Raw genomic sequence first — 18,988 nt, forward strand, 5'->3', positions numbered from 1 at the left:
GCTCCTTATAAAAGGCCACCTGACCTGTGAACTGGGATGAAGGCCTGGGAAGCGTTCCCTTTCAGCTCCCAGATGGTAGCACAATGTACTAGTGCAAGGAAGATTCCTGGGTCATTTGCTTATTCCCAGATTTGCAAATATGAAAACATTTTTGCATGTTGGTTTTGTGAATTGTGTGTTTCCTTTGCACCTCTTCACATCACAACTTAACCATCTTTACAGTATTCCCTTAAGCTTTATCTTATATCCAAAGAGCAATGTTTGTACTTACTGAAACAAATCCACAAATTGATTTTTTCTTACATCTTTATAAAGAATGGTGGATTTGTTCACAGTGTAGATTGGAGTCATCGCTGAATGTGACATTCCGTATACCCTTACAATTATCCAAAACTTTGATTTTCTGGCTAACACATCATTCTTTGCGTAGATTGCTGTACTTTTTATTTTCATTACCAGGAGCAGCATATGACTTTTTCTTCAAGGTCATTATTCCCAAAGAATTAAGGTATGTGCCTTCACAAAAGTGACTTCCTGTATGGCCATGGGTGGAGAGGCAAAGCCGCCATGTGTGATGTAGGTTGAGGCAATGAGGTGCTCAGCTAGGCCAGTCTCTGCCTGTGGCTCGGTCCCCACACCAACCAGGCAGCCTGTGCTGTTCAAATTTAAACCTCATCAAATTAAGATTCACTGCACACTAGGAACCTTTGAGGTCACATAGGAAGAGTTGAAGGTACAGCTAATGAATCAGAGATTCTAACATGCCTGACTTTGGTGTGGGAGGTGGCAGTGAGGGTGCATGTGGCTGGAAGTGCAGATAGCAGCACACCCAGTTTAATCAGGTATGTATCATGATGCCCAATGAGCAACCTAATTGAATTTATCATTAACTATATTTAAACACAATCAATCTTAAATTTCCTCTTAAGGAAAGCAAAAAAAAAAGGAGAGAGAGTAAGACTTTGCCAAAGGGTGTTTCACGGGACACATGGCAGCCAAAACAAAAGGCCCAATTTTAATTGAATTATAGACTGTAATTATTTAACCTGTACCAGCTGGTCTCAAGAAGCTACCAGATTCCTTAGAGAGCTTGTATGTGGCCAGAAACATAAGGTACCTTATTAGTAACAAGAAAAATGCCTTCTGTACCTGTGTTACCCCGACCCTCAAAGAACATAATGTAAAAGGAAAAAAATCCTTGAAGTTCATTTCTGATTTAAAAGGCAGTCCTCCTTCCGTCTGAGTATGAGTGGATTTGCTAAAGCACCTGTAGTCTCTGAGGAATAGCCAACATAAACAGGATGTTATTGCATCAGACAGGTAAGAGTAATTTCTCTAATTAGTCATCTGAGATTTCATTTTTCACTTGGAAGTACTGGAAATTTAATTTGTTTGTGACACGCAATTGGCAAACTGACAGTAGCTACGACTGCCCCTCCCTCTGTCTTGCTGTCCTGATACCGTGTGGAAAGCACTGCGGGGTGGGGGGAGCCAGTGTAGACACTTTGCTTCATCTATCAACATCAAGCTAACTAAATTGCCTTCTTATCGATAAATGTGACCTGATTACACATTCCTCACTTGTAATGCTTGAATAATCCTAATGAGTTTCTCATGATGATTTTTCTTCTAGATTAAATGTTTTTTCTCAATCCCCTCAAATTTTGCAACAGTGAAGTAATTCATTATACAGTCTCATTTACATAAGGACATTGTTCTTAAAGATACAGAGCAAAATATTTTTAGGAAGCTGTATTTTGTGAATTAAAGTATGGTTGAAGACAGTCCCTGACTTGGCCTTTGATTAAAAAAGAAGTCATCCTATTTATTTTGTTTTAAAACACCCTTCTCTAAAGAAAGATGGATTGGCATCAAACGTAGTCCCCGTAAATCATAGCTATTGATTTTACATTTGTTTTAGCTCTTTTGCTTTTATGCTCCCTTGTGTCATAATTTGTTATCCTGATAGCTGGCCCCTGAGTTGGTGCTGGAGCTGAGCCTGCAAGATGGTTTCTTTCAATTCAGTCTAATCTATACGTGAAACAGATGAGCTTTTTTTTTTTTTTTTTTTTTTTGGTGAGGAGGACTAGCCCTGAACTAACATCCGATGCCAATCCTCCCCTTTTTTCTTGAGGAAGAGTGGCCCAGAGCTAACATCCGTGCCCATCTTCCTCTACTTTATATGGGACGCTGCCACAGCATGGCTTACCAAGCAGTGCGTCGGTGTGCGCCTGGGATCCGAACCTGCGAACCCCGGGCCGCCAAAGTGGAGCATGCGCACTTAACCACTTGCACCACCGGGCTGGCCCCCAGATGAGCTTTCAAACACAGAACCATGGTCCTCTCAGTTTTTATAACGTTACCCTGGCATTTCCCAAGGAGATTACAGATGCCACACAGTAAAATCTGTGGCAAGAGGCAATATTAGGGACATTTGCACAGTCCAGTCAGCATCAGCACAGATATGGCTGCTGGCTGCCCTGGGTGCTGCAGGAAGCTGGGTGCTCCTCCCCTTGGCTTTTCACACAAAAATTTGCTCTTAGGATTCAGAATGCAAATATTATGGCCATCTTCTGGAAATTCTCAGGGTCAGAAAATTCTTCCATCTTCCACAAGTAGCAGAAGTGATGGGAGATAGAACATCTGTTGGCTACACCCCACCTTGTTTGTTAAACAAAAAAGGGCTGTCCAGCCCTCTTTTTAATCTGTTTCTGCTCAGATGCTTATAGGTAGAGTTTGGGATGCTGCCAGATCACCAAGTGGCCCATTTAGGGTAAAATTAGGTAGACTTTCTGGATCTACATGTTGTACTCAAGTATCACGTCTTGTGTTTTGATTTTCTGGCCAATTTGAGTGAATGTAATGCTCTTGTTTTAAACTGCTATTTTATACCCTTTCTCCTCTGGCTTCCCATTCAGTACTCAGTCACATCACTCAAGACCATCCCAGAACTGTGCCGAAGATGTGATTCGCAAAGCGAAGACAGACCAGGTAGGTTTCCTCCTCGTCTCTCCTTCCTGTCCTGACTGTTAGTGTGGAGTCTCCTGGAAGCTGTTTCCCCATACATTGCTCCTGCTTTCTGTTTTCTTTTTCTTTTCTGGCTTCTTCACTCATCCCCCCACCCTCAACAAACAGATGTTCAGTCATCCTCCAAAGGCTAACAGGACAGGGAGGCCCTACTGAGGACTCAGCAGTATACAAATAAATGTAGGCGATCATCTCGACAGCCCCAAACCACAGTATACGCAGCAATTTACTGAAAAGCCGAGAAACCGTTGGTGACAAAACATAATGATACAGGCGCCAATGAAAAAATGTTGGATGCGTTTACTACCCATATGGCAGGGACCAGCTTGGGGGATGGTGCTTTGCCAAAGTCTGAAACCCTATCAGGGATGCGACATGATAGAATCTGCAATAAGGCATACTGTAACAGTTAAGATTAAAGCAAAGCTTTGGGGTTTAATAGTGTAAACTAAACAGAGAATTATGGCATATAGATGAAAACCAGCTGGTTGACCTTTTCTCCTTGCATACCCTCCCACCCCTGACAAAAAAGTACATTCAGGGTTGTTTTTCCCTCTGTAAATCAAATTAAGCCTCTCTCCTTTTCTCTCTGTGATGGGCAAAAATGAAAATAAAAAAAGGATATTGATATGAATGATACCATGGCATTAAACTATGAAATGATGTTTATTATTTTTCCAAGTAATTACTCTGAGGCATCACCATTAACCTTGCCAAAGCTGGACCTCCTTTGATAGTAACTAGAATCCTGAGGATCATGGGTGATTGGAAGCTTAAGATAATCCTCGAATTATGTGTATCGTGTTTAAAAATAAATAGATGGTCCTTACCTATACAGCTACTAGAATTCTAGCCCTTTCTGACTGAAAGGACTTGTATGGAGCTAATTTACTTTTCTCCTGGACAGTTTGTTTTCTTTTGACATTTTGCTTAGATGAGACAGGGAAAATAATTAGTCTTTCCACGTTTGTTTATCTCCGTGTTTTTTGTGTGAGTGAAAGTCATGCTTCAGTGTTTGGGTCAGAAACATCAGAAGATAGTTTTAATTTCAAATAAGAGTTTTCATTTCTCTTCAGTTTTTTTTTTTTTCAATTTTTTAAATTTCAAACACACTCAGGTTTCTATCAGGTTTAACAGAGGCTTTAGCCCTAAGGCTCATCAGGATGTGTCTCCTTAAACTGCATCACCAGGTTCAAAGTTGAGCCTCTGACTGCCATCAGTGACACAGGCAGCAGACTGCAGAGGACAGGCCACCAGTCTCAGGCCTGGGTTTGAGTTGGCGTCCAGTTGTTTATCAGTTATATGACTCTGAGCCTATGACTAATTATCTATAAAATAAAAAAGAAACTTTTTCTGCCCATGTTACTAGGCTATCGTTAGGATCAAAATTAGATGATGTATCTCAAAGTACTTTGTAGATATAGTATTTTCTTTTTTCTTTAATTGAAGGGGAGGAATAGGGGAGAAGAAAGAATAGCACACACTTTAACAGTACTTAATGTGCTAGGTACTGTTGTAAGCATTTTACTTACATGAGCTCAATTGATCCTAAAATCCCTGTGAGCTAATCTCTGTTAGGATGTTTATATTATAGATCGGCAAACTGAGGCACAGAGCAGAGAAGTTAAATCTGTTCCCAGAGTCACACAGCAATTAAGTCATAGAGCTGGGATTCAAACCCAGGAAGTCTGCCGCCAGAGTCTCTCCTCTGATCCATTACATTTACTACCTCTCAGAAAGCTGGACTTAGTGGCCCTAATTTAATTTTCAGATATTATCCTTTTAAAACTTTAAAAATCAGCATTTTCCCTCACAATTAAGTGGTGAATTTCTTTTTTTCTGTTAAATAGCTTTTCTTGTTTACCAGATTAAGTGAATTAACTGCAGCTTTTAGAAGTAATTTTTCCTAGGACTGGTTCCTTCCATTTTCTCCAGGTCTTGTGACTTCTAGCCACTTCCACAATAGGTGATGTCAGACATTTCTTCTCTGGTTAAGATGGAGGCCAGTTTCAAGTTCAGAAGCTTTTAAACTTCACCTAGAACAAAGACCCAGTGCTCAAGGTAATCAGCAATAATTAGACCTGACAGGAAATGGATATATGAGGGAAAGACTTAGGCCTCTTAATGGAATCACATATACACCTGCAGTTTGATGGACTATTTGGAGGCTGGTAAAGCACTTTCTAATAGAGCAAGAATGATTCTGGAAAAAGAAACACATGGGAAAATCCATCTTTCTGTAGCATCACTGTAGAATTATCCATGGGCTCCTTTGAAAGAAATCTCAGCATAGTCAAGTTTTCACAGCCAGTTTCTGAAAGAATTGAGGTATTCTCAGTTCGTTCCATGGGCATCCGGATGTAGAAATACCCCTCCCTCCAGCCAGTCTTTCTTGTTTCAACCACCTGGGAGGAGTTTGCTCTGGGAGTGCTTGCAAATTTCCATCTTTATGGTAATCTTTTCAAACAGATGGCAGCAGAAGGCATATTGGCTTCTGAGAAGAGTCCACATCTTCTTTTGGATGGAGCACCCTCTGGGGAAACTTTTCCCCAAACCTCCTGTCATGTAGAATATACTCTACCAGATAAAGATGGTTCTCTTTACCTTTCTAAAGTTTGTTAAGCACTTTCTAGTTTGTGTAGCTTGTCAGAGTTAATGTCCATCCTTGTATTACCAAGTCTTTGACCAGATGTTCTTCGACCCATTTGTTCTTTTATTTATTTATTCAGCAAATAATTGTTGAGTATTCTCTCTCCTAGGCACTGAGGACATGGAAACGAACAAAACTTAGACAAGGCCCCCATTCTCACAGCACTTACACTCTAGGGAGTGACAGACAAAAGACAAACAAGTGAATAAATAAACCAGATTATTCCAGACAGTGATGAGAGGTGACATGAGGCAATGTGATAGAGTAACTTGTTTGAGTTGGGGAGGGAGGGGGCTTTGGGGGGACAGAGAGTATTGGAAGGACCCAGCCATGTAAAAACCAGTGAAGAATGTTGAGGGCAGAGAAACTAGCAAGTGCAAAGCCCTTGAGCCAGGAATGAGCTAAGCATGTATGAGGAAGAAAAAGAAAACCAATGTAGCTGCAGTGTGGTGATCAAAGTGAGGAGGAGGTCGGGGAGATGGTCACAGTCAGACTCTGTAGGGCCCGGTCGATCGTGGTACACAGAGTTCAGATTTTATGCTAAGTGTCATGAAGAGCGCCCGCCAGCAGGGTTCCAATTTTTCTAAAATCCTATTCCCTGGAAAGAAGACTCAGCATGTGAAATCATAACTCTCAGTGGAAGAAAGGACACTAAAAATCATCTAGTCTGAGAGAGAAAATATGAGAAAGTGCAAATAATAAAAGCAAATGGGTAAAATGTAGACAATTGATGAATGTGGATAAAGGATATACTGGTGTTCTTTGTACTGTTTTTATTTTTTCAACTATTCTATAAATTTATTTACAAATGAAAAAATTTTTAATTATTTATAAATAAAAAACTTTTTTCAAAGACAAAAAAATCATGTAGTCCAAAGTCCATCAGATCTTTGAAGGTGATCCTTATTATCCTGACTTTGGGGCCATCCAGCCTGCACTTCATCACTTCAGGGAGAGGGGGCTCACAGTCTCATGACGCCCCCCATCCATACGGTTAATTTTTTTGTTCAGCCAAAATCAGTGTCCCTTGAATTTCCATCCCTAGATCCTGGTTCTTCTTTGGAACCACAGAGAAGGACAATCCCTCCTGGGAAGGGTGCCACTAAGTGTTTGGAGGTAGCAGCCACCCATGGTTTTGTCTTCTCCAGGTTAAAACTCGCCCCCACAGTTGTAAGTGTGTCCTGCTCATTCTTCTTGCTCTCTTGTGGATGACTGCAGTTTACCAGCATCCCTCTTAAAAGTGGAGCAGCCAGAACTGAACCCGAGGTCATTCCACATATGGTCTGATCAGAACCTGTCGGCTCCACAGATCAGTCCCCAGGACTTACCATCTACCTTTCCTGCCTCCCCTAGTGGGCTATCAAGACAAGACTCATGCTCGTCCTTTCTACCTGTTTTTCAAGTGTTCTGAGAGGAGCAGGCGTGTCAAATGAGCCTGTTGGTGACCCTTGAAAGCCTGTCTGTGAGACATACAGCCTATGGCTCACCCCACTTCATCGCTGGACCCTGGGCCAGCTCCACAGTGGGCTCTAAGAAAGGCAAATGGCGGAGTGTTGTCAGAGGCCTGGGGCGGTGTTCCTGCACCTTCCACTAGCTCACCAATGCCCACGAGTCTGCCCTGGGAGTGCCCTTCCTTTAACCGAAGGCATTAATTCTTGTTGAAATCTATATTTTCCCCTGACAAGGATAATATTTTAAACTGTTCACCATCATTACACTATACTACGACTGCGTTTTAAATTTTTGTGAGAGAAGTTCTGAAAAGAAGTGTGAAGGTATTGGAGATACCAGGAGAAGAGGGGGGCAGATGAAGAACTAGGAATTGGGAGCCTGAGAACAAACTTTGCTTGTGCTTGGAGCTGCACAGGTGCTATTGAGATTTCTGTGTCACTTCTTAGGCGCTCAGTATACCAGGCATTACGTCAGGTCTTCTGTAAACAGCTTGTTTGTCTCCAAAATAATTCTCTCAGGGAGGACCATTATTATGCCCATTTTATTGATGAGGAAACTGAGGTTCACAGAGAGTAAATAATTTGCCCAAAGTTCTGGACCTAGTAAGTGCACTTGAAACCAGGTCTGCTGACTCCAGAGCCCTTATGATGTTGAGCCAAATGAGGAGTAATTGTCGTCCAAGGAACCATGTGTGGCTAGTAGTGTGGGGCAAGGATTAGCAGCAAGGATGTTATGTGTGAAAAATTTTTGCATGTATTCTCTGCCGAATCCCTGCTACTCATGTAGGAAACATGGACAGCACAAGGCAGTGAATGTTAACTCCACTGTACAGTTTTCTCCAAATGAGGACTAAAATACGTTATGTTGACATATGGTATTCAAATCAAAGGTATTCAATTTCATTGACTTTGAGTTTTTTTTAATTAATTGGACATTCAAATACACATTTGTTTCAATTCATGGTGCTTTAAATGTCTTGTGAGTCTTTCAAAATATGTATCTGCTAAGCTCATTGTATAATTTTCTTATGAAAGAAGGCAGATAAATATTAATGCAGCTTTGCATCTGAGAATTTAGATGCGCTGAGGTTGGAAAACTCAGTTAGGTAACAGTAATAAATGGCCCTGGGATGTGTATGAGAAGAAACTCTGAAGGAATTTTAATACCTCAGTAATATCACTTGAATGACAATGAGTAAAGGAAAACCATACTTTTTAAACTTGGTATCTGGTAAAAGTCATTTTGGATGTCTATTTTAGAGCATTGCAAATTTGCTACATTTTTAGTCCCTGTGCTTGCAAATTTTGTGACAAACCCTGAACCTTTGAAAATTTGTTTTCTAAGATTTTCAAGGATTTTGGCCAGCACTAAAAATAGTACGTTCATGTGAAATTTATCCTCTAGACACTGCTGTGACACTGATGATGCTAAATGTATAAACCTCCTGTTTTCAATTTCATTAAGATGTAATGCTAAAAGCATGAAAAGGAAGGTTGATATGGCAGTTTAAATCGAAACTCCTGCTGATTAATCCATTTCACATGAGGTAATGTAAAATAGACTCCAAAGAAGATGGAAACACATTTTTTAAGATCTCAATCAAGAGAATCAATACTTCAACCTGATACAGCAAAGAATCTAACATTTATAACAAAAATCTCAGTTAATTTAATGACAGTAAAAACCAACATACAGTAAAACATCTAGATGAGAATATTAGTCAAAACAATTATTTTTATTTTTCTTTAACAAAATTATAATTATAAAGATGATATAATCAGTTATAAAAAGTGGAAAGTAAAAACTACAATTAACCCTGCCACCAAAACGAAATTACTATATTTCTTTCTAGTATTTTTTTTTCCTGAGGCATATTTTTCATATGGTTGTAATCATAATGTATGGACAATTTTATCTGCTGCTTTTTTCTGGTGCTACAAAATGTACATGGCCATTATTTTGAATGAACCACAGGACTTACCCATGAAAGTAGAGCTACCCCTTCTGTCCAAAAGGAGAGACCATGCTTGCCTTTAATGCATTAACACTTTGCTTATGTTTCCAAGAGAAAGGGCAGAAGTCAATGTGGGAGAATATGGGGGTGGCAGGAAAGTTAAAAATAAAACTCTGTTGGTGTCAAAAATAATGAAAGGGGCTGGAGAAGCAGAGTTTAAATACATTACATCTTTGCCCCTTCTTCTCTTTACTTGAACATTTCTTCTCTTTATTTAACCATAGCTATAAACACCACAGCTCCCTGATATTCTAAAAGATTATTAGCATTGTGGAGTTAAGAAAGTCAGGAATGAGACAGTATTAGAGGGAGAGAAAATTTAGGGGAAGGGACTCACAGTCTCCTTTCCTATTTTGGTTTATTTTTATTGGACTCTGAGAAACATATACCCCACCCGCAAAACTGATAAAGAAATCTCCTGGTAGAAATGAGTTCAAGGAAATTTGCAATAAGGAAGGATGAGAAACTGGAAGTACAGAGATGAGCATTCAGGCAGGGAGGGAAAGAACTGAACATGAGTACGTGTTGGGGGCGGGGGTTGTTACTAGTTTTCTAGCTTTATAGCGTTTCTGAGAGCACCCTACTACTTGCTGAAAGCATATCCTTTTTCTTTTGTCTCCCAATATGAAATGGCCCTTGTCTTCCCATTTTCAATGACTCCTTTTTGTCTACATATCTTCTTTGCCCTGACTCTTCCCTCAAAAAAAAAAAAATCATAAAAGAAACTGAAGTAATAGAAACAGAACCCTAGAATCTTGTAGTTGAAGGATCCTTGGAGAGAGTCAAGAGTTGTCTACAAAAACCCAGACACTTCTATGGCAGTTGATGGCTCAGGCCCTCGCATCTCATCACGTGGTGCAGGACCAGCATCAGCACCAGCAGCATCACCTGGGAGCTTGTTAGAAATGCAGACTCTCAAGCCTTGCCCCAGACTCCCCAGTCAGAATCTGCATTTTAACAAGCTCTCCAGCTGATTTATTTATGCGTATTCAAGTTTGAGAAGCACTGACCTTAGGCCACCTCGGTGCTAATCCATTGTCCTTGATAAGGTATGGTGATCTTTTCCAAAATGCACATCTGATCATGTCACTCCTTGCTCAAAACCAGGCTATGGTTTTCCATGATGGTCCTCAAGGTATACAATGGGAAACTCTCTTAGGTGGCCTTCAAGGCCCTGAGTGATCTCCTGGACCAGTAGCTTCCTCACATGCCACTCTCCCCCTGCTTTCAGTTCTTCCAGTATGCTATGTTCTTTCACATGGGATGTCCTTCCTTTTCTCCTTTCAACTCCAAGTTCACCTCCTCACGGCCCCTTTACCTGACTCCCCCTCACCTGACTACCACTGTCCAATAGAAATATAATGCAAGCCATTTACATAATTTAAAATTTTTCAAGTAGCCATATTAAAAAATATGAATAAACAGATGAGATTAATTTAATAATATATTTTATTTAACCCAATACATCAAAACTATTATCATTTCAACATATACTACTAGCCACATTTTACATGCTTAATAGCCACAGGTGTCTAGTGGCTCCTATTGTGGACAGTGCAAGCCTAGATTATATCAGCATTCCCCCCCAACTTATTATATTATTTCCTAGCTCCCTAAACATTTCCTCCTCTTTAAATATCTATGTTTTAAACATTATTAATAATGTGATGCTGGTTTAATATCAGTTTTCTCTAGCAGAGTAAATAAAATCTCTTTGGGGTAATTTTGTTCATTATGGTATCTCCCGTGCCTGGCACTGGTGCTAAATGTATATCTGAGGTATGGATGGATGAATGAATATGTGAAGAGGGGAAAGGAAGCCTTGCTTCTTTGGGTTTTGCATCATAATTGAGGATTGGAACATACCTTCTCTTCATTTGGTTTGACACCTTGATCCTTCAGTTACTCCGTCTCTCTGCACCATCAAAGTCTTTCTCTCTCAGGGGTCATTACCCTCATCATACAAACGCTCTCTAATTATCTCCTATTTTAAAAAAACAAGCAAACGATACCGCCTGTAGCAGCTCCTACCCACCTTCTCTGCTCTTTCTGCTTCTTCCCCCCACCGATCTACAGCCAACCTGCTTTGAAGAGTTAAGGGGACCTCCATCTGCAGTCCTCCACCTCCCGTTCACCTTAAGTATCTCCACTGTGACTTCCACCTTTCTAGGGAAGGTCATGACTTCACATGTCAAATCCATTGACACTGATATTCTCATCTTTCTTGGCCTCTCCACATTATTTGAGACTATTGGCCACACCTTTCTGGAAACATTCTCCTGTTTTGGCTTTGTGATACCACCTCTCTCCTTGTTTTTCTCCTAACACTCTGACATCTTCTTAATCTCTTTTGCTCCCCCTCCTTCTTTACTTGGTCTTTAAATATCCAAGTGGGACTTAAGTATACCATAGGACCCTCTCTCCTCTCCATCTCTTAAGTCTCTCTAGGTTGATATCCATTCTCCTGGCTTCAAATGCCACTTACATGCTGCTGCTACTCGCCCCAGTCCTCCAGCCTCCTATATAATGGCCCACTCAATATATACATTAGATGTCTCATGGTATTTTGAAGAGGAATTTTTGAATCCCCCTCCCCAATGTGTTCCTCCTCAGACTCCCCTCCTCAGTAAATGGCACTCAGTTTACTGAAACATCTGCTCAGCGACAAAAATGAGAATTCTCCCTCTTCCTCATACTCCATATCAATCCATCACCAGGTCCTTAGTCTTCAGTGTTCAAAGTATATCCTCTTCTGTCCACTTCTCTCCATTTCAACAGCCACCAGCCAGGCCAGGCAACCTTTATGTTCCATCTGGGTTAACAGCCATGAATTAGTCTCAATTCTTTCTTCACCGCCAATCCTTGCCCACCCCAGGAATAACCTGTTTCCCACAGAATAAGCAGAAGGATATATTTTAAAATATAAAGCAAATCATTTCACTTCTCTATGAAATCCCTCCAGGAATAACCCATTTCAGTTAAAATATAAACCATAATCATTGTTGTGACCAATAAAACCCCCAAACGAGTTGGCCCTGACAACCTCCCCCAACTTGATCTTCAGTCATTTCACCCAGACTCAATCCGCTCTAGACGTAAGAGCTCTGGAACCTGCCAGATTCTCTCCGGCCTTAGGCATTTGAGAATGTGTTTGCTTCCACCCAGATCTTCACAAAATTATCTTTTCTCTTGTATTTTCCCCCAAATCCTCACATAATTGTGTTCTTCTCATCCTCAGCTTAAATGTCACCTCCGTGATGAGGCTTCTCAGCAGTTCTGTATTCCAATACCCTATTTGTTTTCTTCAAATCACTTTGCATTTTTTAGTTTCTTATTCATCTGTATACTTGCTTTGCTGTCTGGTTCTCTCTTGAGGGCAGGGATTATGTCTATTTCATTCACCTCTGCACCCCTGGAACCATGTGCACAGAAGGCATTCAACAAATGTTTGTTGAATGAAGGAACCCTATAAGAGTATTTTAGCGTTCTGCCATTTACTCTTATACTTCTGAACAAGCTTTGTTACTTTCCTGTATCTCTTGCGTACATTAGAGATTGGCACCTTGAACCAGTTGAAGGAATTGGCAGCTGAAAGAACAAATTCTCAGTGATATGGTGACTCTAAATTTAGGTTGATACCACTAAAAATAAACAAAGTAGGGAAATTCTTCCACTTGGCTGTTTCTAAGAAAAGTTATTATTAAAAACCATTTTCCTAACTTTGCTTCTGCACAGAAGCTTCATAATCAGTGGTTACCAAAATCTAGGCAAAGGGCACAGTTTGGGATTTAGGTTAAAGTGAATCTGAAATGAGTAAACCAGGTTTTGCCACTGGTTTCTGGGATTCCATTGCCTACATGTGACCCAAATAGGGAAAATGTGAATTGTGTGTTTAGGGAATAATTTTAATTTTGATAAGGCGTTCCTGCGGTGTTATGGAAAGAAAGTTGGAGTCAGGGAACCTCAGTCCTGGTTGAGCAGTCAGCATGCTATGTAATTTTCCACATAACACTTAAAATTCCCTGAGTTCTCATTTATTTTCAAGTAGGAATACATAAGAACTACCCATCAATCCTCCAGAGTTGTTGTGAAAACCCCTAATGAAATCATATACTTGCCTTTTACTCAGAAACATAGAGAACTTTACACAGATATATTGTATTAGCAATTTTAAAGTGTTAAGTGGAGGAAATTTTAGGAAAATTCCAATTAAGAAATATCATTTTGAGGCATTCTTAAACCTAAGTCTTTTTTTCATTGTTTATAATAATGCCCGTGAAGCGCATACTGAACTGCACCAGAAGATGGAGGCAGAGTGGCTCTGCCATTCGTTGATCCTGGGGGGAGCCTCTGTCTGCACTTTGATTTGTTCAGCTACACCGGCCTTGTTCTTTCTGCAGCCTTGTAACTGAGAACTCTGGCTCAGGCAGGAGCTCCCGTGGGCGGACCTTGTGGGCCTGCCAAGATGAAGCGTAGGCTGCAGGCCAACACTAGTTCTTCCTCCCATTTCTCCTCCCCTTGAGATCTTAAAGTGCATCCCTCTCAAAACGGGACCAGGTTTCACAGACTTACCACTTTGTTTCTCATGGAAAATAGAATTCATTCAACTTTTAGCCGAAAAACAGTAGGGGAGCACTCTGGTATCCCAAAGACCTACCCCCTCTTCTTTCACTTCTTGGTGGCTAAAGCTATATTCCTAATAAGGATACATAACTCCATATTTAGAAGTAAAATAAACAGGCATTTTGGGAGCCATCAGTTGAAGATGGGGAGTAGAGAGTAGGGATTTTCCAAACGCCACCCCCTTCTATCTGCCTCCTGCTCTATCTTACCAAGGAGCAGTAACTTGGTGTTCTTTGTCCTTGACAATAGATCAACACTGTAAAACATCGCCACCTTCAGTTAAAACTAAGTGTGTTTCTGCACTTTCCAGAAGCTACACTAAGCTTGCTAACACTTTCCAGAAAGCACACTGAGCAAGCTCTCCCCTGTTTTGGCATTTCCCTGCTTGATGAGCCTTTTCACTGTCCCTTGTTGTATATCACTCTCTACAATTCAGCACTGAGAGGGAGAGAAAGAAAGAAAGGAAACCTGGTAAATAGACCTGGAGTGAATACAAGACTTAATCCACTCAAGAGGTTTTGCTAATGTCAAAGTGAAGGTCAGCATATTTTCTAGATGACAGAATAACTCTGAAATCATGGACTTTTTTCAGACCCACCGATTGCTATTCTATGTGAACTGTACTTTTGAAGCCCAAAGGTTTAAAGTTGTCAAAATATTGAGTCTGATTTCATGATAGAACATGCCTCTTTGGTGAAGAAGTATCTTTTCTATCCAGGGTAGTAAGGGCTTGAGTATTTGCATGAGTTTTTACAGAACAAAGAAGTGGGCAAAGATGGGGCACAAAGTTACTTGAGCAGGTTTTATGTAGTTCAGACAATTCTGGGCAGAACTGGGAATAATGAAACATGAATCTGACACTTTCAACAGCTGCTTGATAACAGTAGCCACTTAAAAGTAAGGAAGTTAGAAGCAAATCAATGAATCTTTTCCAACAGTATTTTAACATCTTAATGTGAATAAATCATTGGTTGATATTTTTACAGGAGTAAAGTCCTCTACTTCTCCTTCAGCCTCACAAGACCCTCAATGAAGGGTCTGTGGCATCAGTGGAAGGGATGAGCAAGCACCCCATGGGAACATTCCAGAAACATGCATTTCTTGCACACATTGGCTCTTCCCAACATAATGGCCTTACACAATTCTCCAAATCCAGAGTTAACCTAACCCTTTCTAGGATCAGGTTACAGTCTGGTCTCCAAGGATAGTACAGAAGAACCTCCAGCAAGTAGTCCTCACTCAGACTCCATAGCCTTCTTCCTGTTGTCATGAGATGGTATAGGTCACCTGTCACCACTCCTTACAGAGCCTGAGATATTTGCAATAAGTGGGCCTACTACAGATTTCACTTTTCATTGGATTAGGGAAACTCATGACTCTAACATTAACACTCCTAATCTATCATAATGTCCCTCCCTTAGATGTAAAAATGGAAGGAAATGGAATGTTGGAGAACTTAGAAGGTATGTCCTTGAAGGTGCCTAGGTTCGAAGGTGCCTAGGTTTCTAGTAGCTATAGATGTGAAGTGTATCATTATGTACATTTTTAAGGCAAGTAAAGCTAAAGCTGACCATTTTCTTTCTCAAGGATAATAGAATTCATTTAACTTTTAACAGTAAACAGTGAGGAAATACTATTTTATCCTAAACATATACCCCTTTTCTTTCTCGATGTCTAAAATTAATTTTCTGATACGTATACAGAACTCCATATTTAGAAGTAAAATAGACATTTTGGGAGCCAGCACTGACGTTCAGTCTTGAAAATTGGATCCACTGTTGCAATAGCAAACTGTACATTCTCTTCCTAAGAAAATACTAATTTATCAGTCTCAAGAGCCAAAGAGTTGTTCTGTGTCAGCAATCAGCTTAGCCTCATAATTATAAATTTGTGAGGATCCGTTGAAAGACATGGATCCAGAAGAATTATAGTGTTTCATAGTGAGTCACTCAGAATAAAGAGCCCTGTTATTTGTAGACATTCCATACAGTCATAGAAATTTAGAGGTGGATCAGGTCTTAGCAATCGTATGGTCTAACCCCTTTATTTTACAGATGAAGAAATCAAGGCTCAGATCTTATTGAAGGAAATATATAAAAATATTTCAATATGCAGCACATCTTTAAATGTCTGAACATCTTCAATAGCTTACTAACACTGTCCTTGAAATATTCAACACAGTTAGTGTGCCCAATGTGGCTAGAGTGACTCATTGTAACAAGACTCATATTTATTTACTATACTTTGCATCTTTGGTCTAGCATACTCCCTTCCTTCCTCCCTCCCTTCCTTCCTTCCTTCCTCCCTCCCTCCCTCCCTCCCTCCCTTCCTTCCTTCCCTTCCCTCCTTCCCTCCTTCTCTCTCTCCCTTTTTCCTTCTTTCCCTCCCTTTCTTCTCCCTCCCTTCATTCATTCATTCATTAAAAGATTTAGCTGCTAATCTCCAATATCTGAGAGATGCTGTGCTAGACAGAGGGCTGGTTATAAACACAAGTAGGTTCACAAACAATCTTTGCCTGTAAGGAGCTCTCAAAAGAGAAGGTGAGACAGATGGATGAGCGAGTGGTTGCAACAGAACTTCAGAAATGCCTGGCTCTAGGTAGGGGCAAGTATTATCAGGGCACTGAGAAGCAAGGAGCAACAATTCCCTGGGAGAATCAGAGGAAGTACACCAAGGAGGTAACATCTGAGGGGAATCTTGTCAGATGAGGCTGCATCTCAGGCAGAGAAGGCAGCAAGGGCATTGTAGGAGAGGGGGGAGCTTGCTCAAAGGAAGAACATGGTGTATCCAGAAAGGGTGAGTTTAGCAATGGTGTGCAGGGAAAAATTAATGATGTGGGAACAATGGGTGCTGAGATGAGAAGATAAATTAGAAAATAAATAAAAGAACTGCTTCATACCATGCTAAAAAATTTAGCTACTATCCTGAAAGGCAAGGTTTCCCAAACCTTAGTAATTCAACTGTTATTTCCACAATGTGTGTTATATCCAACGTCTACCTCTGTTATTTTTGCTTTACCTATATACCGCTTGTACTATTATTTACTTAGCATATTCTTCTAAAATAACTTACTGTTAAAAGTCTGTTTTTAAAAGAAACTTTGTCAGTGGTGTAAATAGAAAACAAGTGCCACTTGCAGTAAATTCAAAGTCATCATTAAAATGAATGTGATGAAAATAAAACATTCTTATTAACTCTTTGCCTAAGAAAGTCTCTGAATCTAAGGCCAGCAGTCTCATTATTTAAAGAGAGATTGTAAGTTTTGGAAAGGAGTTCAATTTATTGTAGCACAAAATTGAGACTCCTTAAATTAATTAGGAGCAAGAAAGAGTTGAAAGGCATATTACCTCCTTCTCACTCTGTAAGTCAGGGATATTTAGCATGGTTCCGGTGTGCCATCTTAGATACTGCACGAATATGCATCCCACACAGTGGAAATACTGTTTTAAGCTGTACAGGGCCACCTGAGGTTTTTGAGCTAAGAAATGACAAAATCGGACTTTGCTGAAGAAAGATAACTCAAGACTGGAAAGGGAGGCCAAGGGAAGCAGGAAGAACCTTGCAGAGGCTGTGGGAGGGTCCCAGTGTGGTCCAGTCAGTGTAATAGGATGAAGAGGAACCAGATTTGAGAGGGATTTAGGATCAGGCCACAGCAAGACTTGGTGCCTGAGGGATGAGGGGCAGGGGTCAAGGAAAGAGAATGGTCACTGATGCCTTGGAGATGGATTGCTTGGGAGACTGCATAAATGGTCATGTGATCCAGGCCAGTTTACAGGCCTACGTTTAGGAAGACAGAGTAGAGTGTGTGTTTTGGGTGAGGAGAGGAAGGGAGGAAGCAGGTAAGGGTAGAGGGGGAAAAGACCCTGGACTGGAACATGCTGCCTGTCACAAATACTTGCACATCCTAGGCTCACATTAAATACTGTTGGATAAATGGCTAAGTGTGGATGGTCAGCAGGCAATTGGAAATACCTCGCTGGAGGTCAGAGACATTCCAAATGCCAGTTAGAATGGAAGAGATAATCATGGCCTGTAAATCAGCCTCCAATATATTTTCATTTACCTACTAACGATTTTAGAAAATTTGTGACATAATAAAGTAGATAGGTTTAAGATATATTAGACATGTTTACCATTCAACCAAAAGTCATAAGAACCTACTTACATAAAGCAGTTTGCTGGGTGCTTTGAGAGACAGAGAGATAAATTAGACACAGACCCTGTTCTCACAAAGCTTGTAAAGATCTAATAAGATAGTACATAAAGTTTTCAGGGATTTAAAGTTTGTTAGCATGTGAAGTATTTATTCATGATTTCCAGAAAACAAATTTAGCCTCAAAATCTTCTTGGTAACCATAGTTAACCTCAACTGTTTTTCCATGTAGTATAAGAAACTTGTTATGGTGTTGGGAGAGGACAACAGTATAAGTGAAATTTTTGGTAGACTTGTAGAGTTGGAGGTGAAAATCTTGCCAGTCATTAATAGTGCTTTTTCTTGTATTGTGCTTAAAATACCCATTTGCCTGGCTTAGGAGAAATAAACTGAGTTTTGTCTTTTGTATATACATAACATTGCCCTTCTTCTCAGACAAGTATATGATTTAGTAATAAATTGGAGCATTCTTATGAAAACCTGTTAAATAATCCATTTCTCATGACTGGAATATTTTTCCTGGTAATCAAGACACAGACTAGAAAGCACAGATTTCACTCGCAGCCTAAAAAAGTCATAGGTTTGAATAAGGGGAAGGAGAACAAGCCTAACGTTGACGGCCTTTCTTCAGTTTCTAGACCGTTCTGTGGAAAGAAGTGTTTTCATAAGACTCAGACAGAATTCATTTCCATAGAGCGTTCTTAATAGCTCCTGTCAGAACAAAACAGCTGGGAAACATATGGTATCCATTTCCCTGTATCACTTGGAAAAAATTTCACATGTAAATAAAGCCAACATAAAAGAGTAGCCCTTTGAACCCCCGACCTTATACAATACATAAATATATTGGTACAATGCACTCGTTGTATTGGCCCACTAAGAAATGTGGCTTTAAAATTTTTTTATTACATCCTGAGATGCACATTTTCAAGAAGTTTCAAAGAAATGAAGGTAATTGGCAAAATATTAGCAAATACCATACCCAATAATAAGTATGTATCTTAGAAATGTCAAGGACTATATATATTTTTTCCCACTATATTTGAAGCTTTTCAGAATATTGATGGAT

General features: G+C 40.1%; 1 protein-coding gene across 3 annotated transcripts in view; it reads left to right on the forward strand.

Moving 5' to 3' along the window:
- Positions 1-18,988, forward strand: part of SNCAIP (synuclein alpha interacting protein) — a 144,467-nt gene that overhangs the window by 82,917 nt on the left and 42,562 nt on the right. For all 3 annotated transcript variants that reach the window (XM_058539252.1, XM_058539263.1, XM_058539274.1), the window contains exon 3: positions 2,919-2,991. In XM_058539252.1, coding sequence (XP_058395235.1) covers positions 2,919-2,991 — 73 coding nt within the window. The remainder of the gene's footprint in view (positions 1-2,918; positions 2,992-18,988) is intronic.

The sequence above is a fragment of the Diceros bicornis genome, chromosome 1 (genome assembly GCF_020826845.1).
Source record: "Diceros bicornis minor isolate mBicDic1 chromosome 1, mDicBic1.mat.cur, whole genome shotgun sequence".
Lineage (NCBI taxonomy): Eukaryota > Metazoa > Chordata > Mammalia > Perissodactyla > Rhinocerotidae > Diceros > Diceros bicornis.